The following is a 21,223-nucleotide window of genomic DNA, read 5'->3' on the forward strand; positions in this document are numbered from 1 at the left end:
GGTGGCTCCCCGGCGTGGGCTGTGCCTGTCCATGGCAGCCGGCTCGGCCAGGCCCAGCCGTGCCTGCTGAAGCTGGCGCTGGGGCCTCGGGCTGTCCTGGCACAGGGAATGCTGTGAAGGCACCACTGAACCGTGCAGAGCAGGAGGGAGCCCTGGGCAGAAGGCCAGTGGCTGAGGAGGTGTCCCCCCAGGCCGGCGGTGACAGTGTCCACACTGTCCTCATGTCCCTTGCCCTGAGCCACGCTCTGACCTGGAGGGGTTGGGCGGGGGCACCTCCAGATCCTTTCGTGTTTGCACAAGATCAGGGGATTGATTCATCCTGAATGTCACTGCAGGGAAGCAAACTGGAGGCAAGAGCAGGGCAGAATGAGCTCAGGTCTCAGATAAAGCTCTGTGTGTGTGTGCCGTAGGTCACACCTTCTGAGTCAGTGTTACAGGGTCCCAGGTCCCTGATCACCCCAAAATGGGTGGATCACAGCCTGGATGTTGGGGGGGTCCTTGTGCCAGGTGCCAATAAGGGTGCCAGGCCCTTATTTGCAGCTCGTGGCTTTCCCCAGGCTAAACCTGAAGAGACTAAGAGCTGTGTTGGGGGCCAAGGCTTCCCCCGGCCCACTCTGTCTCCTGGACACCTGGAAGGCAGGTGAAAGCATGTTTGTAACAAGATCTCATCTCATTTAAAGTCTTGGAGCCATGTGGAGTCCGCCCGCTCTCCTGGTGAGCTGCCCCAGCATCTCATTGCTTGTTGCTAGGAAATCATATCTTATTGCAAGGTTGGATTTGCCTAAATTGAGCTCCTGGGCCAGGGATCGTGTTGTGCCAGTGTCAGGAGGACACAGGATCTCTTTTCTCTGTGCTTGTGGTGTCCAAGGGGCCACCTGGAGATGGGTGCTGGGGGTTGTGCTGCATCCCACACCACCTGAGTAATTCTTTTAGCCCTGAACGATTTTTGTGATCCTGCTGTGAACTATCTGGAGTATTTCCCCACTCTCTTTGAAGTATAAACTGTTACAGTTTTCTTATACTCCTGAATAATTTGGTACAGTGGTTGTGTTTGGGCTGTGCGTGGTTAGAAGGCCACATCTCACTGATGCCTTTCTTGCCACAGTGTTGCCTCAGCACCCGGGTTCAAGGGATCCCTTTCCATCCCTCTCTGCCACAGGGCTCTGGTCACCAACCCCGCTCAGTATCGAGGCAGAACAGCCATGCCCTGCCTTTCTTCTGGCAGGAGAGGGGGCACACAGCCCTCCAGCTGAAGGAGGCAGGGCAGCACTCCTGTGCCTTTCTTTATCAGAGCTGCTGCCTGGTGAGAGCGGCTGAACGTGCCGGCAGAAGGGACGATGAGGTGGCCCTGGCATCGCGCTCTCCTCCTCGTTCTCAGTGCAGGAGGACCCTTCAGTGCCATTCCAGCTTGGGTGCAGCTCACTTGTGCCGTGCTGGCTGCTCTGCTCCTGCTCCCAGCGCTCGCTCTGAGTCAGCCCGCTCTGCTCAGGGGCACAGTGTTTTATGGCCCAGGTGCCAAACCTGTGCATAAATTCTGCTGGGTGAGCAGGTCCCAGAACTCTCCCAGGCTCCCCTGGCAGTGTCCTCATCCCTGATGGGGCAGACTGCTCTCCTGGAGTCTGTGGCAGGACTAGGGCTGGGTGCAGGTGCTTTGAGGACCATCACACACTCATCTCCTCTTTGGGTCCTTTGGGTGCTGCTGGTCTCTGTTGGGTGGGGGTGTGAGCGCTGAGGCTCCCCCAGGAACCAGCCAGGCCTGTCTCCGTCAGAGCTGCGGGGTTGTTGAACAAACCCACCGTAGCTGGTTTGCTTCTTGGACGTCTAACTAGGTCAACATGCATTTGCCTTGTGTTAATAATTATTGATAAGCTGCGGCGGATCATGTGTGGTGCAGGAAGGGGCTGCTCCTCCTCCCCCCAGCTGCTGGTGCAGCCCCCGCGCGTGGCAGATGCTCTGGGGTGGATTTGTGCCGTAGCTGCGCCGGGGGAGTGACGCTGATGGAACACAAGGGTTGTTCCCCCCGGGAATGCCTTCAGCTCCCTCCCCCAGTCCCTCCCTGAGCCTTTTCAGTACCGGAGAGTGGGTGAGTGGAGAAGTGACCCACTGGTGGCGTTTCTCCCTTCTCACCCCCTTCCAAAGGGGTGGTGTAATTCCCCCACGTCTTGGTCCTTGGGATTGCTGTTTGCAGTGCGTGGTGGTGCTCAGGGAGCAGACAGGAGGTGAGGGCAGCTGATGCCCCTGTCCCATGCAGCAGCCCCTTTCCCTCCTACCACCAGTCCCCATGAGCACTCCTGGCTGCAAGGAGGGTGAGGAGAGGTGGTTTTCCCCTGGAGTCACCCACTCCAGAGGGATGGGAGAGAGGGAGGAAGGTTTAGAGCATGCCACAGGCTGGGGAGCGTTGCTGTGAGATGCCTCCAGCCCCCAAGCCAGGTGTTGGTGGGGCTGTGCCGGCAGGAAGATGTGGTGTGTGTGAGCCTGTCTGCCCCAGGGTGGCTGTGCGGAGCCAGCACGCAGGGTGAGCGGTTTTGGGGTTCCTCTCTTGGCACGGGCTCTTCTCTGCAATCAAAGTGTGCAGACCAACTCTGAGCGAGGTGAAAGGCAAAGAATAAACCCAAGCAGCCTCTCCAAGCTATTCAGACTTCAGAGCTGAAGAGGAGGTTATGTCCTGGGGATTTTTTTTTTGCTGTTGCTTTTCCAGCACTAATGAGCGGGGAGGAAGTTCTGCTCTTTGTTCGAGTCACGTTCGCTGATTTCTTTTCCCCGGTGAGTAGTGGGGAGGAGAAGGAGGGGATGCACCGCGCGTGTCTGCGTGGACACGTGGGACCACGGCAGCGTGGGATCACTCCACTTCATTCCTGAGTTTTAGGCGGCAGGAGTTCCTTTTGTGAGGCTTCTGGTTTTCCTGATCAGATCAAAACAAGATCTTGGCTTCAGCAGGGTTCATTCAAAGCTGGTGCAGGGCAGTGATGTGTGCGTGGCTCTCTTGCAGTTTTCCGTGTTGCAGAGGGAGATTCTGGCCTTGTGACTTCTTCCCACAGGCTCTGGGTAGCTTTTTGCTCCCTTTTATGGGGAGCTGGAACATCCCCAGCACCAATTTTGGCCTTTGCAGAGGTCTCCGTGCTGTCCTTGATCTGCCAAGCACATCTCTGCCTGTAAAACACAGACTGTACAAGGATGCAACCATGGGCTTGGGCTCTGCTCTCCCTTCCCTCCAGTTAAGGGGATTTTTAAGACCAGCTGCAATTCAGAGTGAGAGCTGGTGGGAGGGCTGGGTGCCCTTGTTCAGGAGGTGCATGGCTGCTGTCTTGTAAAACTTCACCCAGCTCTTGCCTTCCTCCTGACCCTGGGCCGGGATGTGGCCACCATTACTTTTAGCTGCTTTTTCCCCCTTCCTCCCAAATCCTGAATTCACACAAATAAACCAAGGTCTGTTATTTCCTAATTACTTAGGGATGGCCCAAGTCTGTTTGGTACCCTTACACACATCACAGCACCTTCACCACAAAAGCTGTAAGGACGAGCTCCAGTGACCCCTCAGGGGTTCACAGACCAGCTGTGCTGAGAAGGGACCCGGTGCCTGAGGGCGATGGGCTCTGCCACCCGCCCTGGCCCACCCCAGCACCCACTGCCCCTCTGCGAGGCCTCAGCACGGCTTTATCATAATGCAGCATGAATTTCATTAGCTCATTTGTCTCTGAGCCTGGAGATAATTTAATCCCGAAGTGGCTTCCAAGGAGGAGCACTTGGAGCACTTTAGTCTGTGAAGCTCAACAACCCCTCTGGCCGCTGTCAGAGCTCGGGGCTGGCCGGGGCACGACTGTGGGCTGTGCACAGCGAGGGGGGTGTGGGACTCCCCTCCACGCCCTTCCCATCTCGTTAGGCAGATTTTATGGCGTGAAATAACGACGGGAGCTGCATGAGGAGGCCTTTGCTCACCAGGGCGGCCAGAGCGAGGGAGCCAGGATGGGGGAGATGGGTCCCTCTCACACGCATCTTATTTTCCTTCCATCTAATCACAGGAAGGTTTACTTAGCAAGCTGAAAAAAAAAAAAAAAAAAAAAAGAATCATTACATATGCTGCTAGTGGCCTGGTTAATTAAGATCTACAGTTCTCTGGGTAGGAAAAGACGACCTATATTTACTGTATGTAGGAAGACATCTGTCAGCTAGAAGCGCTAGATATCCCAGCGCAGGTTTGTCCTGCTTTTGCAGGCTCTGAATTGCAACTGTTTTAAGCTCTGATGCAGACCAAGTTAATTTTAAGATGACTGTTACTATTCTAAACATAAGGAAGGGCATATTTAGCCTCTCAGTACTCAAGAAGGCAAAACCCCCTGCATGTTTCTAGTAATTTTTCCCTAACAGTTTGCACAAAACAACAACAACAAATCCTATTTGGTTTCTGCAAAAGAATATGTTCGAGGGTGATCGTAAAATAGATTATTTTTAAATCTGCAGATGGTTTCCACATATTCCTCCTCAGCTCACTGCAGCTTTCCACCTCAGTAAACTGGTTTGTAATTTAGCCGAGGGCTGTGGAGCAAGCGTTCTGTCGTCTTGTTTTTCTTGTTCGCCTCCTTTGCCCCCCCCACCCCCTGCTTTCTGTCCCCTTTCTCTCGTCTCCCCTCGCTTTTCCCCTGCCTAGGGGCTGTCGGTGTTGGGATGGGTGTGAAGGGACAGTGTGTGATGACTGGCTTTGCCGTGGCACTCCCCACATCCCATGGCCGAGTCCCGTGGGCAGCCTTTGTGGGGAGGTCCTGGAGAGCTGTGGGGCTCACATTAGAGTTGGGGCGATACCACGGAGCCCAAACCACACTTCCCACTCTTGTTTCTTACTGGGGAAGCTCTACCATGTTGGGCATGGAGGTGGCTGCTCCCACCCACACGACCCCCTCCATCCCATGGAGTTGTCGGTGGGCTCACTGGCGTGCTCGGGCCCTGGAGAAAGGGTGAGGGATGCACAGCTCTGGGAAAGATAATTAGAGGAAGGATGCACTTTGAGTCCTGCAATGGCAGCTGCCCCCTCCCCCTGCTCCCTGGAAGAAAACACTGCTTTTTTTATTTCTTTGTTCTTTCACGGTTCGGCATTATAATTATTGAGATTTCACTGCAGGGCAAAATGATCATTTGACAATGTAAGTGGGGAAAATAATTCTCGTGTTATCCAGCAGTCTCACTCCTATTATAATTATGGCGAAACTCCTGCAGATTGAAGTGGGGACAAAGAATTTCCTCCTATGTGGTGTTTGGCTTTTCAAGATTTCTCAAGATTTGATTGCAGATGGGAGGATTTTTTTCCCCCTCCCGTATTTTCAGTAATCTGGGGTTGGTGATGGATGGCAAAGGACCAGAGTACCTGTTGTTTTCCCCTTTGTTTTCATTAGGTATTTTCCATTTCTGTCATTCTCGGCGTTGGTGATGGATTTTTATGAGCAAATATCTTGGTTTGAGCCGTTCGGAATTGTTTGCTCAGTAATGTCTGCAGCAGCAGCAAAACCCAATTAAAAAATCAGGGGAAAATTGATGCAAAACCTGCAAATCAGCCCTTCTCGAAATGGGGGACAGTAATTGCTTGTTCTGAGCTGCCAGAGGTGGGGCAGGCAGTGGTTGTGTGTTCACCAGGGCTTGGGGCTGGGCAGGTGGGGCTGGGCACCGTGTAGGGCTGTTCTGGGGACAGCAGAGATGCAGAGAGGTGATGGCTGAGATAACATATGGGGGCTGTGACATTTTCTTCCTTTGGGAACACTTGATCCCACGGTGTTGGTGGTGCCACTGGAGAAGACTCTCCAGGCGTGTGTCCTTCCTGGGGCAGTGGGTCCACTGCGTTCCTTGTGCTGTCCTGCATCCCACACCATCCTGCATCCCGTGTCATCCTGCATCCCACACCGCCAGCCTGGTGCTCAGCTTCCCTCACCAGCCCTCTCCCGGGTGGGGAATCGCAGGGTGGTGGTGGGGTCTGCTGTCCCCTGCCACCCTGGGGCTGATGGAAACGAGCTGACAGAACAGAGGCAGCATTAGCCTAATTATGGCCATACCCGCTACCTCGGCGTGGATTTTCCTTTCTTAGCGACTTCCTGTTTTCCTCTTTGAGATGCAAATTTTTGCACAGTCCTCGATCCAGATTTTCTTCTCATTAGCATGAAATCTGACTAGTTCCGCGGTTTTTTAAATAGCAAATGAAAAAAAAAAAAAAAAGAGAGAGAGAGAGAAAAAAAGAAATAATTAAACGCTGCGCACAAAGTAGCGGTGAAGCCCCTGTGACTCTGGGGGGCAGGAGGCGGAGGGGCTGGTGAGGAACGTGCTGTCGATTTTCGGGAGTCACTCAGCCGCAGCGGCGTTTTGCTGTGCCAGGCTCAGCTCCTCTCGTGTGTGGCTGAGCTGGAGCCGGGCATTAGCACAGAGGGGCTGGTGGGCAGAGCCCCTGCCCGGCTCCCCAGCACTCTGTGCTGCTTTCCCAGATCCCCATCCCGTGCCGGAGCCTCCGCTGCCATCAGAGCTAAGGCAGACACACGTTCAGCCTCGTGGACCAAAGCTTTTCGTTTTGCTTCCCCCTGGGAAACGAGTCTCGTCGTGATAGGAGGTCAAAAAAAAAAAAAAAATCCCCCCCAAAAATTACTCTCCAAAAGTCATTGTTTGAAATGAGTGTTCTCTCGGTGGGTTTTACGTGGTTTTGCGCCTGCCGTGATCCCAACCTGCTGCAGCTCAGCGCTGGGAGAGGAATGGTGGTAGAGCCGGAGCAGACGGCACTGGTTTGTGGTAAATGGTCACTCTAGTGATATTCAGCTCTCCTTGGAAGTACAGATACAATACGGGGACGTGGCAGGCCGGGCTCGGGGAGCCACCGTGCTCTCCTGCCCTCCTGCCAGCCTCGTGTCCCCACGCACCGGGAATGCCGTTTGCCTGGCATTGCCTTCCCCCCTCCCCAGCCCCTCCCTCCCCCCGCCCCCCCCCGTCTTTCCGCCACATAATGAGTTTGATAAGAAATTGTCTCGTTAACAGGATTAGCCATGGAAATCTCTAGTCCCCTCCTATTCATTTTGTAATGCTCTTCATCCTGTTCTGTAATTTTCTGCTGGTATTAGGCGGCTCCGGACCACCTCGGGAGATTAATTCCTCCTCCTTTGGCAGTGCCAGCGTGGCCGGTGGTGGGGGAGGGCGGTGGGCGGTGCAGGGGGTGAGCCCCGGCCCCCCTGGCCCCCCATCCGGGGGATTCCTCCTCCCCTGTGCTCTGGTTCGGTGGAAGTGTGTCGTTCCCAAAGTCGCTTACGCAAACAAATGAAAGTGTCCCCAAACACTGCTCGGTTTCGCTGCCAGGCGCTCCGGTGACTCAGAGGTGGATTAAAACCCAGAGAGGCAAACTGTGCTCTCCCTCGTGCCCGTGTGAATCCAGTTCCGTGGGCAGCGTAATTCCGGATTTACTTCTAGGAACATGACTTGCGAGACTGGCCCTTGGGTAAATAATGACTCTTGATTTAATAACTCCTGCCAGCCCTGCAGGATACCTCACTTCCGAGGGAGCTAATAGAGAGAGATCTTTCCTAACATCTGTTTTCCCAATTTTGCTGACTTGTGAGCCTGTATCTGGGAAGCAGCATCCAGGTAGCGGCAACTGCCCACTGCCAATGAGTCCAGTAGGGATGGAAAACATCTGGAGCCACTGCTCAGAGTGCACTGGAAGCCACACATGTATCAAACCCTGCTGGAATAACACCACTCATCATTATCTCAGGTGAAATGAAATCATGTGTTTGTGGCTTCCATGAGCACCTACCTGGATGGCTCTGAAATGCACCTTGGATTTTCCCTCCCAAAAAGCTTCCCATGCTCAAAATCAGAACTTCTCTTACGCCTTCGTTGCCCAGAGAGAGAGAGAAATGCAGATGGCAAAGCCATCGCACTGAGAGTAAAGTGACAGAGATGCTCATTGCTCCGTGGACTGGAAGATTTGGGGGGTAACACGTGCTTTAGGAGGGGGAGAGCAGGGGCGCTGCGTGGGGGGGCTGTGACAGGGTGATCCCTTCCTGGCGGATTCCTCGCAGATCCCCTCCTTTATTCGCTGCCTGCCACTCCCCGGCATGCGAGTGTCCATGAGCAGACTCACTTCCCCCACTTCCTTGGAAGCTGTTTGTCATGCTGCTGGTGATTAATTTGTGCAGTGGGGATGGCACCTGAGCAGCTGGTGAGAGCGGGAGCTCTGTGGAGGGTGGGCCTGGCCGTGGTGCTCCCAGTGCTCTGCTCAAGCCACGTGCTGGCTGCTCACACCCCAGTGCAGGGAGCAGGATTGCCAACACCTACTTCTGGTTGTGCCCATCCCATATTTCTTTCTGTGCGTTTTCCTAAGCCCTGACAAGAAAATCCATGTTTCTGCTGGTAAACCTCTCCACCACCACAGCAGTCAGTGCCCCTCAGCTGTGGTGATGCCCCTGGCAGAGCCTCCAGTGTCCTGGGCACCCCACAGGGCAGGGTGACAATGCTCAGTGCCACGTGCCCCTGGCTGCCATCCTCTTGCAAAAATTTGATGCTCAGAAAGCTCCCTTGGTGTTTCCTTTTGGATTTATTGACTTGTCAGGTCCCTGGAGCACCGGCGGCAGGGACCTGGCACAGCATCTGCTGGGCAGCAGCGTGACAGGGAGGTGACAATGACACCCTCCTTCTAAACCTTTCCTGCTTTTCGCTTCTCTCTCTCTCTTGTTTCATCTCTCCCTCTCAGAAAAGCCATTTAAATGTAATTCCATTCTTAAAGCCTCTCCCTCATGCATGCCTAATGAACAGCAGGCAGAGGTGCCGGAAACGGGCCCGAGTAGGATCCAATCTCGCAGAGTGTCGACAAGTCATTTGGAAGGAGCCCTGGGAGCGCGCCCAGTTTTATTGCAGTGTAATTAGAAATAAAATCTTGTTGCGGGAGGAGAATGAGAGATGGGTGTTAATCCTGTAACGGGAGGAGATGGAGCCGTGCTTATAAAGGAGATTAAGGAGGGGAGGTGGAAAGCCCGTCACGACGTCCCGATTTCCTCCCCTCCTTTGCTGTTCCCCCCGCTCTGGCTCCACAGCCTCCAGCAGCAGCTGGCAAGTCCTTTCCTCGGGAGAAGGGCCACTGCTCCTGGAGGAGGAGGAGGAGGAGGAGAGAGGGAGCCCCTTGGTGCAAAGCCCAAGCTGCTTGTTCAGCTGGCGTTGATCATGTTACAGGTGCCCATGACTTCCAGGTGGGAATCTTTGGCTGGGTGCACAGCAGTGCCAGCTCAGCTCTGCAGGAGAACTGTACTGCCTTTGGAAGGGCTGGGAGTGGTGACAGCCCTACACCTCCCCTGGGATCCCCATGGCAGGCAAACACGTAAATAAATCTGTCAGATATCGTGCGGTTCATATGGAATTTGTATTGGGCTCGAGTCACGGCTCCTCTTTAACATCTCCAGGAGGGAGGGATGGATGGAGCTTTAATCTCAGTTCCCAGTCCAGGGCCCCTCTGCTCTCAGCATTTGCCGTGGCATGAGCTGGGCTCAGCCTGCTGAGATGAAAGGCAGCTCTGGTGCCATCGACACCAGCCTGCCCCTCTGCCCTGTGTCCCCTGCCCAGCTGGGTGCTGCACCCCAGAGCTCAGGCAGTCCCCGGGAGGGAGGTGGTGAGCAGTGCCATGCCATGCTGTGCCACAGAGTTTCCATCCTGGTTGTGTTTTCTGTGGATGTTCCTTGTCCCCAGGTGAGCTCCATGACGGGCAAATGGCATCCTGGAACAGCAACCGCAGCAGAAAAGTGCCGCTGTGGCAGCGGTGGAAAATTACAGGCTTTGCTCTTTGGGGCTTCCCCCTCCGTGTCTTCCCCCTGGGAGGCGTTTGTCACTTTAAACGTGGCCAGAAATAGCACCAAACAGTTATTGGATTTGTCCGGGATGCCTTGGGATGCACATGCTCCGAGCGTGCCTAATTCATAAACGCTGGCACCTATTGATTCTCCGGCAGCACCAAGGGAAAGTTATCTCATTAGTCTTATGAACTATAAAATGGGCTCCCTCCTGAAGCCCTGACCCTGTTGTTTTGATAAATCTATATTGGATAGAGCAGGAGCTGGTAACCTGCATCGACTGTAATCTTTCTCTCGGAATTGGAAGGCCCTTGGGAATGATGCCGGTGTTTCACGGCCACTGCTGGCAGCTGGAGAGGATTTTGGTAACAGCAAATGTGTGTCTGTGTGTGCATACTCAGCGAGACCCTCCTGATGTTTACCATTCAGGAGAACCCCCCTCTCACCCTGGTGCCTTTCCCCAGGTAAGGGGAGAGCTCCTGGGAATTTAGGTGGAATTTAGCTTCTGGTGGGCTCTTGGCTGCGTTTGAGCCCAGGGCTTTGGTGGTGGCTTTGGTGAGGCAGCTCCAAAGGCAGCAACTCAGGTCTGGCTGGAAGAGTTATTAGAGGCACATCACTCCAGACTGGCCACGGATGTACTTAATCCTCTGCTTCCCGTAAAGCTTTTCCACCTCCTGGCAGGCAGAAAGATCTGATTTTATTCGTCGACCTTCGGCGTTAATCTCAGTAGCACACTCAGCAATAAGTCACTCCGGTGAGGTCTGTCGGAGCCGCTCACATCAGTTACTGCCCCGCATCTCCCTTGAACCAGCGGAATGTTCCTCAACGGAGTTCCTTGTCCCTTCTCAGGAAAAAAAAACCCAAAGGAAGCTGCACTGTCAGGTTGGGTAGATCTTACACGTAACATAATGGCATCGCCACAGCCACGGCTTGTGAGGGGCAGATGCCTCCTCTCGCTCCGTGGTGGGGGCGTGGGTGCTAAACTTGCAGGTTTTCAGCCCATTCCTCTCTCTGGAGTGGGTGTTGTGGCTCTAACTCCGTCTTGGAGCCTTGATGTTGGGCACCAGGCTTTGTTTCCAGCTGGGAGCACGGCAGCCCAGGGCTGTGGTTACCCATGCACGGCCGAGTGTGGGGGTGTGGGTTGGGGCTGCCAGCTCTTTGCAAAATACAGCCCCGTTGCCATGGAAACCGGCTCCCCCCCATCTCAAATTCCAGTGCAGCCAATGTTCTTCGCTTACTGGTTTGATGGGAGATGAAAAATTAATGTCTGATTTGCATGCTATTTCAGTGCTGTGGGACCACTCCCCCTGCCCTTCCACAGGGTCTGTGCGGATCCCTCGGCGGCCCCAGTTGGCAGCGGAGCGTGAAGCTTGTGCCGCCGAGCGTCGGGTCCCAGTTGCATACTGGTGTTGCCACGCCACATGGAGGCAAAACCACGTCTGAGGTTTTGGCTGGGGAGCCCCTGGTCTCTCCCAGCAGGAATGGAGACACAGGGGTGTTGCTGGAGGTGTAGGGATGTCCCCCCCCGGCATCCCGTGGGACTGCCTACGCAGCTTCCAGGGAGGATCAGCACAGGGTGCCTCTATTAGCCACAGTTGCCTGGCATTGTTATTAATTATTTGCTCTTTCTTTGCTGTTTGGAGCCCCTCATGCTCCTTTATCAAGCAATTAAGGTCAAACCTGCACATCTGGCTAAGCCACAGCTGGAATGGGTAGTGCCAGCACAGCCAGCTCTGTGCCAGGGACACACTCTGGTTCCCTGGGTGAAGATCCCTGTTTTCTGGGCAGCACTTACGGAATTGGGCATGGGGTCCTGCCCCAGGATGGGGGAAGCAGGCTGCTCTGGGGGCATCTGCCTCTTGTCCTCTATTTCACTCATGTTTATTCTGCTCTTAGGAGTTTGACCACTATGCTTTCTTCTGGCTTAATTGAGAATATCCGGGTGCTTCGAAAAGGTGGAAGGAAAACCAGCTCTCTGGCCTCGTTGGCCAGATCCTGGCTTACCAGGCATTGTGCAGGACTTGAGGGAGCCATTTGCAGCCATTGCTGATTTAAAGGCTGGGTTTAAAGGTTTCCACTCGGTGCATTCAGCTCCACTAAATTACCTTCTGCATCTCTGCAATCACAGGGTTTGGTAGGGGGTGGTTTGGCTGGCAGCACGGTGCAGCCAAGCAGACAGAGCACTCCATCCCACCTGCGGCTGGTGCTGGAATAACCCCCAAAGCCCCGTGGAACCGGGGGTGAAAGCCTTGCTGTCACAGCAGGGCAGGGCAAAAGACTTTCCAGGTGGGCAGGAAGCTTCTCTCCAGAGCCTCGGCTTACCCTGCGCTCCATGTAGCCACTACACAGGTCTTTCTATTCGTGTTAATTACTGTTATTATTCATGATGAATTATAGTGGTCATGAGCCAGCCAAAGACTCCTTTCCACAGGCACCAGGCTCCAAAACCCGCTGGCTGGAGGGGGCTGCTCCAGCGGCGCTGCCGGGGCTGTGCTGCCCTGCCTGCTCTCCCACCGCCCTCCTCCCAGGGCTCAAACATCAGCTCGAGCCCTTATTTGTTTTCACATGCTTCTAAGTAAGTTAAGCTAATTATTAACTCAGCGGGACGGATTCACTTTTAATTGCGGCGTTGCTATGGAGCGCGTGGCACCGCGGCGGAGCAGCGTGTGCGGAGCAGCGTGTGCCAGAGCATCGTGCCACGCGCCCTCCTCGCCCTCTGCAGCCACGGCGTGGCTGAATCTAAGCCCTGGGAGTGCTTGGAGTGTGTAAGGACACCCCAAGCCCACCTTGACACCTGGGCAGGTGTGTGCGCCCAGGATGAGCGATGTGCCCACAGACACAGGGGCTGCTGTTGCACACATGAGGTTCACCCAAATTCACCAGCCTGCCTGAAACTTCAGCCATAGCTGCACCCCAGTGTGGTGAAGGTGGAGGGAGGTGGAGGAAGGTCCCTCCTTCCCTTCCAGAGGCTCCAGTGCCTGCCCAGAGTGCAGGGGCTCTACCTGACCCGGGTTCTCAGCCCGCGGTCAGGGCTGGCTCGCTCACTCTTCCCCTCCCTTTGTGTCTCCAGAAAATAGGTTTTTTATTACTTCTTATGGAGGTTTGTACATATCGGACGTGCAGAAGGAAGATGCCTTGTCCACCTACAGGTGTATCACCAAGCACAAGTACAGCGGGGAGACGCGACAGAGCAACGGAGCCCGGCTCTCCGTCTCAGGTGAGCACGTGGTGTGGGCAGTGTGGGCGGGAGGGGGGGGATCCTGTGCCCGGGAGGGGGTCCTGTGCCCGGGAGGGGGTCCAGCCCAGCCTGAAGCCCGCTCCCCTACCTGCCTCCAGTGACACACAGGGAGCAATGGCATCGCCACCTCTGGTCCCTGCAGGGAGGGGACATCCCAGTGGGGGCTGCAAGGTCCGGTCAGGGCTGTGCAGGGGGTCCAGGCTGCCTCTCCCGTGCCCCCCAGCCGCAGCCCCGCTGTGCTGGGCGGTGGCAGCGCCGCGTCACCGCGGGCGCGGGGCGATGGGGCGCGAGGCGATGCGCTGTGACAGCCCGCGATGTGAGCAGCCTGACGCGATGTGACGAACGTGCAAGCGATACTGCGGCGCAGGCAGTGCAGTCCGGAGTGCCGGGTGTCTCGGGGCGCTCCCGGCTCCGCTCACTGCCCAAATTACTCCGCTCGGGAGGGAGGGAGTTCTCCCGACTCGTAGCCGCGCTCTGCCATATGCTTTTTCCTTCCTCGGGTGCACAGGCGGCAGCTCCCGCACCGGCTCCTTGGATTAACCCCTCAGTGGATGGGGAAGGGGTCTGGGATGGCCAGGTCCTTGCCTCTTAGAGACCCAAGAGCCCTGTGTCCCATCCGTGCCAGTCCTGCCACACATCCCAGCAGTGCGTGGGCATCTCTGGGTGGATCATCCCCAGTCCGTGCTCTTCGATCTGGCCCAGTCCCCTCCTGGTCGCTGTCATTATTTACACGTCATGGCGTTTTACTTCTGCTTGGGAGTAATGAAAGAGGTTTCTTTCCCCTGGAATTTAATTTCACGCCTGAGACTTAGTGATTAATTTTCTCCTTTCCCAGCTGCCTGATGGGCCCTTTTGCTTGTAAATTTTGAAATGTGCCACAGAATTTGTGTATTTTGCACCAATTAGGTGTCACCTTGAGTAATTCCTCCGGTGCTGAGTTTATTCCTCCCATCAGCTAGTAAGATGTGTTTTCCCTCCCGCCTCTCCCACAAGCCTGTTGTCCTGGCTGCTGAAGGCTGCGCTGGACAGGTGGGGCAGGGCACACCATGCTCAGCAAGGATGTGGATGTGGCAGAGCCACCAGCTCGTGGGGGTGGGGAGAGCCAACCTCTCAGGGAGGATGCTGATAGGGCACGATGCTACCGGTGTCACCGTGGCAGAGGGGAGACACCTCACGCGCTCCTCTTCGCCGGGTGAGCCCAATTCCTCTCCAATCCCAGACCCAGCAGAGTCCATCCCCACGATGCTAGACAGCTTCCAGTCCAGGGAGGTGAAGGCGGGCCGGCTGGTGGAGCTGCCCTGCATCGCCTCGGGCTACCCCAACCCGGCCGTGCGGTGGATCAAGGACGGGCGCCCGCTCCCCCCCGACGGCCGCTGGACCAAGCGCATCACGGGCCTGACCATCAGCGACCTGCGCGTGGAGGACAGCGGGACCTACATCTGCGAGGTGACCAACACCTTCGGCTCCGCAGAGGTCACGGGGACCCTCACGGTCATAGGTGAGAGCGGGCGGGGAGGAGAGGGGTGTGTATGTGGGCGGGGCTTGGTCCTGCTGCCTTCTGAAACGTAAACTCTATGTCAGTATAAAGCCTTGAAGGTTTTATGCAGCTGTGTAAATAACAAGCTTTGTATTTTGGTGTGCTGTGTCGTGTGCTGGAAGCCACTGTCTTGCACGTGTCCAACGTGTTGGGTGACTGTGTGCTTTGTTTTGTTGATTTACATAAAATTTATGTTGATTTACATAAAATAAGCTCTAGCCAAACAGTAAATACCATCTGGGCAGGCCAAGTATTTATCACATGCTGTTTTCCCGGGGGTTCCTCCTGTCACCGGGATCCTGGCAGCCCCAGAGCCACTGTGCCTGCCTTACCTGGAGCAGCACTGGCCGGCAGCCTGCAGGGATGTCCCCAGCTCAGCCCTGTCCGACCACATCACACCGACCACATCTTCTTCCAGCCACCCTGCCACCTCCCCACAGTACCCCTGCTGGGTGCCTGGGGCTCACGTTCAAAGCAGGGGCTGTCAGCAGCGAGGGTGGTGGCAGGGCCACCTGCCTTATTGTGCGGTGACATTTTACGCGTAGCCGGGCTGGCGCTTCCAGGGTAGGGGAAGCGGGGAGAGCACAGTCGGGATGAGCCGCCCCCCGCAGCGCTGCCCGGCACCGCCAACGCCTCACTGCTCTCCCTCTCTCACAGACCCTCTGCGTGTGACCCTCACACCAAAGAAGCTCAAAACAGGCATCGGCAGCACCGTCATCCTCTCTTGTGCCCTCAGCGGGTCCCCCGAGTACGTCATCCGCTGGTACCGCAACACGGACCTGGTGGTGGTGGATGACTACATCTCCATCCGGGGGATCAGCAACGAGACCCTCCTCATCACGGCTGCCCAGAAGAGCCACTCCGGGGCCTACCAGTGCTTCGCCACCCGCAAGTCCCAGACGGCACAGGACTTCTCCATCATCACTCTGGAGGGTGAGCCGGCTCCCTGGGGTGGGAGCTCTTTTCTATACCCCTCTCTGAGGGGACACTGGTTCCTTTGTGTGTGTCTGGGGGGCAGTGAGACCCACTGGAGTGGGGATCCTGGGGCCAGGCTGCTCCCAGCCTGCTTGGTGGGCTCTGTGTGCTGTCAGCAGGGACACAGCATGACCAGGACAGGGAAGGACCAAAATAAATGTTGACTTGCCATCCCCAATCTCGGGGCCAAGGCACCTCCAATCAGCAGACAACCCTCCCTCATCCAGAGTGTTTGGATAAGGGATGGGCTGTGCCAAGGGAGCTGTCCCCTCAAGCCAGTGTCTGTATCAAGCAGCACGTCCCCTCACTCCTGTCACAGGGATGCTGGCGTGCCACTGGCCGGGCTCCTTTCCTGGCCGAGCCGAGGCTCCCACTCCAGGTGGGAGCTCCACTCCATCCTGTCAGTGGGTGACTGCCACTGCTGTGGCTGCCGCTCGCTGACCCCCGTCCCGCTGGGTGCCCCCCAGATGGGACCCCCCGCATCGTCTCCTCCTTCAGCGAGAAGGTGGTCAACCCCGGGGAGCAGTTCTCCCTGATGTGTGCCGCCAAGGGGGCCCCGCCGCCGACCGTCACCTGGGCGCTGGACGACGAGCCCATCCCGCGGGACAGCGGCCACCGCTCCAACCAGTACACCATGTCGGACGGCACCACCGTGAGCCACATGAACGTGACCGGCCCGCAGATCAAGGACGGCGGCGTGTACCGGTGCACCGCGCGGAACTCGGTGGGCAGCGCCGAATACCAAGCGCGAATAAACGTAAGAGGTGCCTGTCTACTTTTAAATATCAGAATAGGACTTTTACTGGGCTTTTGGTTTTGTTCTGTTCCCCAGCTGGTCGTTGCTCGTCACCTCTCCCTCCTCTTCCCGGCCGTGTGGGTCTCCCTGGCTACCCCAGCCTCATTCCCTGAGCCCCCCTGCTCCTGCCCCACTCACTCGCACACCTGCCCGTGGGGTTGAGGCTCTTTGATGCTTAAAGCAGGGAGTTTAACAAAGTGGAAAGCAATGCCAGAGTCTTGAAGAGCTGGAGCTTGAATTTGGAGGGGCCAAAGTGCAGCACTCTCCCTACTGGGGTTTGCTCTCACCCTCCCAGGCCCCTGCCTTGAGGTCTGCACAGGGTGGGCAGACACCTCCCAAGGCACACCACGCACAGAGAAGGTGGTGACGGGCGCAGGAGTGTCCCAGGCCCCCCGTGCTCTCCAAGCTGTCCCCCATTCCCAACAGGAGCCCGACTCCCTGGCAGCCACCGCGCCCGCCGGCACAGGGATCTCCGTGACAAACGATGATGAGGCAGCACGTGAAATTGTGGAAAATGAGCTTTGATTTGTCATGTCTGTATTTTCTTTGTCTGCTAAAAGCCATGGCCGCGTTAATCGCCGTGTTATTACGGCTGGAGCGCGTTGCTCGGTGCGTTCCAGGGAGCGCTCTCAGGCACGGGGTGTGGTGTAAAGCCCTGCCCATTAATAATCCCCAATTAAAGCTCCCAGGCTTACAGGTGGGAGTGAGACAAGATAAGGGAACATTTATTTGTCTGCTGAGACCTAGGGTTGAAGGGCTGTGTTTGTCTGTGTCTCAGGTTTGAAATGGATCTAGTGGCTTTTTGGCTGGGATCCCAGGAGAGTCGGAATTTTGCTGCTGTTTACTGCTGAATTTGGAGCAAGTTCATCCCTCAGCCGTGAGAAGCCAGAGCAGCGTTTTCAATGAGGATGTTCCCTTGTCTCCCTTATTTCCCCTCTTTCAGCTCTTGATGGGCTGTCACTAGATAAGATTCAGGTTTCTTTCTCCCTGGCATGGAGCATGTCCCTCAGACAGGCCCCAGACATGGTTACAGAGTGAGATGCTAATTCCTTTTTTCCTGCTCCTTCTCCTAATGTGTGGTAGAATGAGAAACACCGTCCATCAGCTGATCCTGAGTGTCTGTTAAGCTGTTATCCTGCTATGCCCTCAGGATGAGGAGTCAAGACAGGGTTAATCTTTAGATTACTTTGCTATTTTATGCAGCGGCTGGGAGAACAATGTAATTATCGATGCATGAAACCTCTCGTTTACAGGCTCACCTGCAGCATTCTCACAGTCCTTAGGCAGCACCAGAGCCAGCCAGAAACTGGTGACTGTCAGGCTTTTCAGTGATACCCAGGTTGGCAGTGAGGGGCTCAGAAAGGTGGGGTTTAGGGGAGGTGAAGTACGTTTGCCAATGGAAGTCAAGTTCCCGTAGCAGCTCTTGCCAAGGATGTTCGGCACAATGCAGGCAGCTTCTTTCTGGCAGAGGCAGAGAGGGGCTGTGATGGTGGGGGAGCGCTCCCCATCTCTGCCAGAGCTCCCATGGCTGAAGGTGCTGCCAGAGGAGCCAGGTGGAAGTTTTCTTGCTGGGTGGCCGTGGTGCCCGTTGCGGAAACACACCGCACTTCCAGACACCATCCAACCTCCTCCGATGGGCACTGGTGGTGTGTGCAAGCTCAGCTTCCCCGGCACTGGGGTTGTACCTGCGAAACCGGGGTGGGATCTGCTGTTTGAAGTGTGGCTGTGACCCAGGAGCACATCCCTGTTCGTAGGCGTGTGCGAGTAGCTGTAGCTGGAGGGTTGCAGCCAACGAGCGGCATTCCCCACATGCGCTGAGAGGAGCCCGTGCCGGCTCCTCACCCGAACCGGGCTGGCTCCCAAATGCTCTGGTTACCTCCTTTGCCTGCGAAGCTCGCTCCGAAATAGCAGCAGATCTGCATGCAAGCAAACCGCCCTTCGGAATTAACCTAGCCTGCCTCTTCCTTCCTCCCGAATATGTAGGTCCCCCGAGCATCCGAGCCATGAAGAACATAACAGCGGTAGCGGGTAGGGACACTTTCATCAACTGCAGGGTGATCGGGTACCCGTATTACTCCATCAAGTGGTACAAGGACTCCTTGCTGCTGCCCGATAACCACCGCCAAGTGGTCTTTGAGAATGGGACTCTGAAGCTGATGGACGTCCAGAAGGGCATGGATGAAGGAGAGTACCTGTGCAGCGTGCTGATCCAGCCCCAGCTCTCCATCAGCCAGAGCGTCCACGTCACGGTCAAAGGTAAGCGGCTGGAGAGGGTTTCCTCATCCAGGTTGCGTTTGGGATGTCCGTGCAGCGGGATGGAGGCTGAGGAGCACCACACAGGGAACTCCATGGCTAGCTGGTGGCTGTGCTCCGTAGTCACTGGGGATGGGAGCCCTCAGGAAATGGCTCAGCTCCTGCCGGAGCGGCTACCTGGCCCTGCCTGCTCTCCGGCAGCTGCCCCGAGCCACGCCGTATCCATTTCCCCTTACAAGTGATGGAGCAAGGATTTATGGTGTAAACATAACGTATTAAAACACCTAACCTTTGCTTGGATCACCTTCACCGATGTTTTTCTGTGTGTGCTAGCTTTTAAAAAAATAATACTCTCGGTCTTCCGAGCGCACGGAACATCTTAAAAGCTTCTCCAGGCCATCAATTATTCAGCCCCATTGAGGGAGCTATCAGTCCTAATGAATTGAGCCGGATGCATTCCCTCCCAGTGACTTGCTGAGATTGCGCTGGGAGCGCGCGGTGCTCCCGTATCTCCGTCCTCAGAGTTGTCGGGTCGTCTCTGCCCGTCGCCAGCTCGGTGTTTGCAGTAAATCATTTAGACAAACACGGCAGCACTGGGGACAGAGCAGGCCAATTGCTGTCCTCCCTCTCACCCAGCGGGGTATCCGTGCACTGGATTTACTCTGATCCCGCTCCCTCCCCTCCCAGCCACCATTTTCTTATTAGGAATCAGGTTAGTGAGGGAGTGCATCAAGCTGATTATAGATGCTGCTGCTTGATTAGCTAACACTCTCTGGGGTCTTCCAAAGGGAGGGGCGGGCTGTGGATAACCTGTCTGAGGGCAATGTGGGGAGGTCTTCTTGCCCCTTGGGTCTGCAGGGCATGGCCAGCCCCTTCTTTCCTCACCTTATTTAAATCCCTGTCTATGTGGAGTCTCAGGGCTTGAAAAGAGGCCAGAGTTGCTGGTCTTGTCTTGGGACAACTGGTGTGGGGAGAGCATCTTGGGATGTGTGCGCGCAGCCCAGTAATGGGATTCGCTGGGAGGTGCCATCAGAGGGTGCAGGATGCTCAAGTTCAGTTGAGGATCTGTGTATTCTGGGAAGCAACCGCTAGTGAACCCTTCCCAATCTGGATTTACTGCCTCGCTTGGTGGCTGGTGCTGGGCTGAGGAAGGCGGGCGGGTGGCAGCACGGTGCTCACCCAGGGCCAGACTTCTTCATTCCGGCTGCCGGAGATTTACACCCAGCCCTGCTGGCTGGATTCCTCATTTCCTCCAGCCATGGGATAAAAGGCCTGTGGAAAAGACTGGCAAAGCCCTGGAAGACAGTCAGGGAGTGAATAAACATAACTGCATAGAGTGAGGGCCGTGGGATGCTGTGGAACGCTGTAAAGCTTTTATGGCCACAAGTGCCTGGTGACCACATGAAGTGCCACCAGTGAGTTATGCAGGTCCTTCTAAGCACACAGCAATAAAAGCTTTATAACTCCCTCTGGCACCACTCCCCCTGAGAATGGGGACGTGCAGGCAGCCCCCAGCCCTGCTTGTGAGGAATCGCCCCCATCTCTTGCTGAAGGAAGCCCCTACTCAGGTGTAGCTGCTGCTGCTTCTCTGGAGGACCCCAGGACCCCCAGGTTCCAGCTCCAAACCTCCCAGCTCCACAGGGCTTTTTAGCTCGGGGCAGCAGCTGGGGCGCTTCCCCAGAAGCACAATCCAGCATCCAGCCTCCTCCAAGGGGCCCTGACAGCTCCTTCTTCCTGCAGAAGTCTTTGAAGGTTTTAATTAATCCCGTGTGGGTTTGGTGCTGTCCTGGGGCTCTCACACGGCTCTGCTCGGGTGGCTGCAGCGATTTGGGGAGCATGGTGCTGACACCAGCCCTGCAGCTGGCAATGCCAGCACCGTGGGGTGATGCTTCACCTCATGGGAAGGCAGAGGCTGTTTGCTGGGGTGCCCTCTGGACTTGAGCTGCTGAGATGGGTTCTGTGATGGCACTGTGGGCAGGGAGACCCTGGCACGGTGCTCGGGGCTGTGACCAGCTCCTGCTGCAGCCCCATGAGAGCCCGAAGCCCTGGAGAAAGGAGAGTCACAGTGGGGAGTGACCGGGGAAGGAAAGGAGAGTTGTGAGTTGGCTTGTGGAAAGCTGGAGCAGGGAGAGCTCGGTCTGTGGAGTGGGGGCCTGTCCTTTTCCCGGTGCTCAGCAGCAGCCAGAGGGGCACGTTCGGAGAGGTGCGGATCCACAAGCCCATCCCCGCTCTGCAATAGACTGCAGTGCATTCCCAATTAATTATTCATTAATTATGGAAAACAGCACTGGCTCCATGGCTCCGGCAGCTCGAGCCACGTCGCTGTAGCCGGCGAAGGGGCAGGCAAGCCCTGCCTGTACCTGCCTGTACCTGCCTCTAGCTGTGTGCCTGGTGGCAGCAGCTTGCACCTAAGGAGAACAGTGACAGCCCTGCTTTGCCCCCTGCCCAGGGACCAGGCAGTGGTGCTGAGACTGGGCACTGTGGGGGAGGTGGAGCCCAGGGATGAGCGGGGGGTACAGAGAGCTGCCCCTGTGCCTGTAGGAGAGGGCAGCTCCCTTCTGCCAAAGGGACAATTGGCAGCCTGCTAATTTAATTATGGAGACTGCAGAAAGAGGAGCTCGTCTACC

The 21,223-nt window shown here is 56.1% G+C and overlaps 1 protein-coding gene across 3 annotated transcripts in view; it reads left to right on the forward strand.

Annotated features, from left to right (window-relative positions):
* Positions 1 to 21,223, forward strand: part of DSCAML1 (DS cell adhesion molecule like 1) — a 95,850-nt gene that overhangs the window by 54,744 nt on the left and 19,883 nt on the right. For 2 of the 3 annotated variants that reach the window (XM_027881334.1, XM_027881335.1), the window contains exons 4-8: positions 12,868 to 13,014; positions 14,255 to 14,533; positions 15,230 to 15,505; positions 16,015 to 16,311; positions 18,327 to 18,599. In XM_027881334.1, the coding sequence (XP_027737135.1) occupies positions 12,868 to 13,014; positions 14,255 to 14,533; positions 15,230 to 15,505; positions 16,015 to 16,311; positions 18,327 to 18,599 (1,272 nt within the window). Of the gene's footprint in view, positions 1 to 12,867; positions 13,015 to 14,254; positions 14,534 to 15,229; positions 15,506 to 16,014; positions 16,312 to 18,326; positions 18,600 to 21,223 lie in introns of those variants that run through there. The other variant, XM_027881336.1, reaches the window with a different exon arrangement.

Source organism: Empidonax traillii, unplaced genomic scaffold, assembly GCF_003031625.1.
Source record: "Empidonax traillii isolate 1590-97213 ecotype Southwest subspecies unplaced genomic scaffold, ASM303162v1 scaffold87:size1256882, whole genome shotgun sequence".
NCBI classification, from domain to species: domain Eukaryota; kingdom Metazoa; phylum Chordata; class Aves; order Passeriformes; family Tyrannidae; genus Empidonax; species Empidonax traillii.